Below are 3,237 nucleotides of genomic sequence, written 5' to 3'. Positions count from 1 at the left end.
AATATTGAGGCTCATCCTCACGTACACACGCAGAGATGCGGGTTGTGGGAAGGATTTCAAGTGCTACCAAGTGTAGGCGGGCACGTCATAATGCGGCCACGCTCTACTAAGGCACACACCCTAGCACAGCGAGGAAGCGGTTAAACCTGCTTCTCTTGCTTGCAGTGAGGCAGTTGTGGTGGGCGCGCAAGCGACCTCACCCAACATGCTAAGTATTCTGGTTAAGTGTCGTCATAGGAGCAGTAATCCGTCTCCTCGTGCGCACTTACCAAGTAAGAAGTAGTTTTCAGACTGATTTATTTAATAGAATTAAATACAAATACCAATTTTGTTCCAATTAAAATCTTATCTCTATAGATATCATTTAATATGTATTGCGAGCGTATCTTATAGATACCTCGCGTTACGGATGACGCTGGGCGTCATCCCTCCTAATGTGAATGCACCCAAGTGCATCACATCCACAAGGGTTGGTCACAAATGTGCACCACACCCGAGTGTTGGGTCTAATTACTATTATTTAGCAATTGACCATCTCCTTAAGTACACCAAATGTACTTAACGGGGACTGTGTAACATTAGAACAACTTTAGCCCGTTACAGTGAGGACGCTAACGCGCCCACCACAACTACCTCACTGCACGCAAGAGAAGACGGTCTAACCGCTTCGCTGTGCTAGGGTGTGTGCGTAAGTATAGCGTGGCCACGTTAAGATTTCTCGACTTCAAAATACCCTTAGCTTCATAGAACCTTCCTCTATACCTTTGTGTACGTGAAGTTTCGAGGCAGCTCACCTTGACTGTAATCTGTAAGATTAACTAGTACTAATCAGTACTAGTGAATGGTGCCCCATTACACTAAACGTATTTACTATAATAAAAAAGGCAAACGCTATATTCACACCCTTTTTCTTAAATTCACACCCTTCACGCCAATTCTTATACTTACATTGCCTTCCGTAAATTGACACCTTTTTATTTTACGCACACGCTTTTTGTTAATATACAAGAATCAAAATTCAAGATTCAAATATCTTAATATTTTCCGTTTCAATTCCTATTTTTCCAGATATTGAAACCCCCTGAAGGAACCTTCGACTTCTAGCATTTCAGCATTGAATTGATAGCGGCGCTCTGCTGCAGCCATTGTCCTTGTTCTGCACACCAACGTTTTGCGATTTATCTCTTGAGATTGACGGTCAGGGGTGACTTTGGTTGTGACATGTTTCGAAATGTGAGCAAACTTTACTGTATGCATTCTGTGGTTGGCGCAGGCGTGCAGTTAGGTACCACTTAAAACAATTGTCTGTTATCGTGGTGGAAACTTGCCATTGTAATTACTACAAGGCTGTCAGTCGAGATAGCGTCGCTGTTAGACGCAAATTTCGATTTTGATAAGAAATGAATTTGAAATCGATGACGACTCGCAAAACGAGGTGTCGATCAGTAAGTTAGAAAGGGATAAAATGACCTTTCTAAATTTATCCTCATACGCAACTGCAATAAGTCTGACTGTTTTTTTTGCTCCTTTTCATGGATTCAACACGGATTTTACCACTTGATTATACAGCAGAATTTTATGTGACTGTAAATATTTAATCAGTCAGCATTAGATGCTTCAGCCAGTTTGTTGAGACATTAGTCAAAAATTGCATCGCCGAATGAGCCTAAATCAAGCGGGATATTACAAAGCTAAAGAGCCTTCCACCAGATGGCTAAAAATAATTGAGATCCTTATTTTGAAGTCTCTTCTGCTAGCACTAAGCATTCTAAGATGACGACAGCTGGAACTGCTTTATGCAGATTAAACGGGATTACACGTAGCAAACATTTTGCTTCCATTTGTAGCGACAATACGGAGATGACACTAATGAACTTTGGATGTTGTAGTAATTACTGGATAATTAGGACACAGGGTCGGGATGGTTTCATAGTTTAATATTTACATCACTGAATTGGGTTAATCGCTTGTTACGGTATAAGTATCATGATAGATGGGAATTCCGTGATCTCGATCCCGTGCAGCAACGACAAGCGGATCATGCAAACCGTATGCGACAATATGATGTTTCGTTTAATGCGTGGCAGTGATCGCAGACGTCTGGTTGTGCGAGGTATCACCCTGCAAGAATAAATAGGCGAAGAAGTCGAATTGCACCTTTTGTCTCATATTTCTTCGCTTAATGAACGGGCTGCTATCGTGCGATAGGCGAACGAGACCGGATACACATATTGTCTCATGTTTCACTGACTAAAGAATTGGCGCGACTTTACTGAAGTATTGAAAATTTAATGTCGAAAAAAAAGAAACTACTTCAAACTATTCTTGTTTTCTATTGGCGAGTCTATTTGTTGTACGCCTTGGCTGTCGATTACTCAAAAGTAAATTTTCTGCTGGCGTGCAATGATGCCTGTACCATCCGAGCTTGTAATAACTCAGCACAGGCGTATATTACTGCTATTTTTGGCTCTGCTGGCGGGCGTGACAATTGTCATGGCGGCAACAACAGCACCAAACGCTGTCGCCGGTGTCTTCTGTCGACGATTAAGAGAGGTGCCAAACGCTCTTGTCGACGGGCAGAACGATGAAAGGAACAGCTCTCCAAGTATTGCCGTCCGGCAAATTGCGGAAAAGTCGTTGGCATCGGCGAAAACGAAAGGCATTTTGCCGAAGAACTTTGAAGAATTCGCCGAAAACTTTTCAAAGAACAATTACTCAGGGAATGACGACTTGGATCATCGCATGTACGCATTCCTCAATGCTCTTACAAAGAATAAAAGAGAAGCTTTGGAGTATGTATTTTCGCCAAATTGGTTGCAGAAACCCCACGCGCTGAGATTTTACAATTTCTTAGTAAATCGGTGGTCTAAACAAAAATTAGGCCAAAATTTGCACTTGGACGGGATAAGCCGAGAGGACCTAAATGCTTTGATTGGATTAAAAACGCGACTCGAAAAAACATTATAATTTCTTACATGTCTTGCTGGAGTACCGACGACAAGACCAGCCGAGTTAAAATGCCTAAGAGTCGATGCATGCTGAGCCTTTAGCTAGGGCTAGTACTGACCACTTTCCGCTTAATACAGCGTTTCCATTCCATACCAATAAAACCACCCTTTTAACATTTTCTTTTTCCGCGCCATTTACGTCTTCTTTATCTTTACCTGAGCCGTCCTCATCCACACCATCACCACACAATAAAATGCTTGCTCTGCCTGCCAGCACCCGGGGAGCCGC

The 3,237-nt window shown here is 42.4% G+C and overlaps 1 protein-coding gene across 1 annotated transcript; it reads left to right on the top strand.

Annotated features, from left to right (window-relative positions):
* Positions 1 to 2,403: 2,403 nt before the first annotated feature.
* On the top strand, positions 2,404 to 2,967 carry CCR75_004522 (uncharacterized protein; the record flags this gene model as incomplete). The annotated part of the gene is made up of 1 exon (XM_067962608.1): positions 2,404 to 2,967. One exon carries the CDS (start codon positions 2,404 to 2,406, stop codon positions 2,965 to 2,967), a length of 564 nt encoding a protein of 187 aa, XP_067815803.1.
* Between the last annotated feature and the right edge of the window lie 270 nt (positions 2,968 to 3,237).

Source organism: Bremia lactucae, linkage group LG8 (assembly GCF_004359215.1).
Source record: "Bremia lactucae strain SF5 linkage group LG8, whole genome shotgun sequence".
NCBI lineage: Eukaryota > Oomycota > Peronosporomycetes > Peronosporales > Peronosporaceae > Bremia > Bremia lactucae.
Note: the sequence above shows the minus strand (reverse complement) of the source record. Positions and strands in the feature narration are given on the sequence as shown.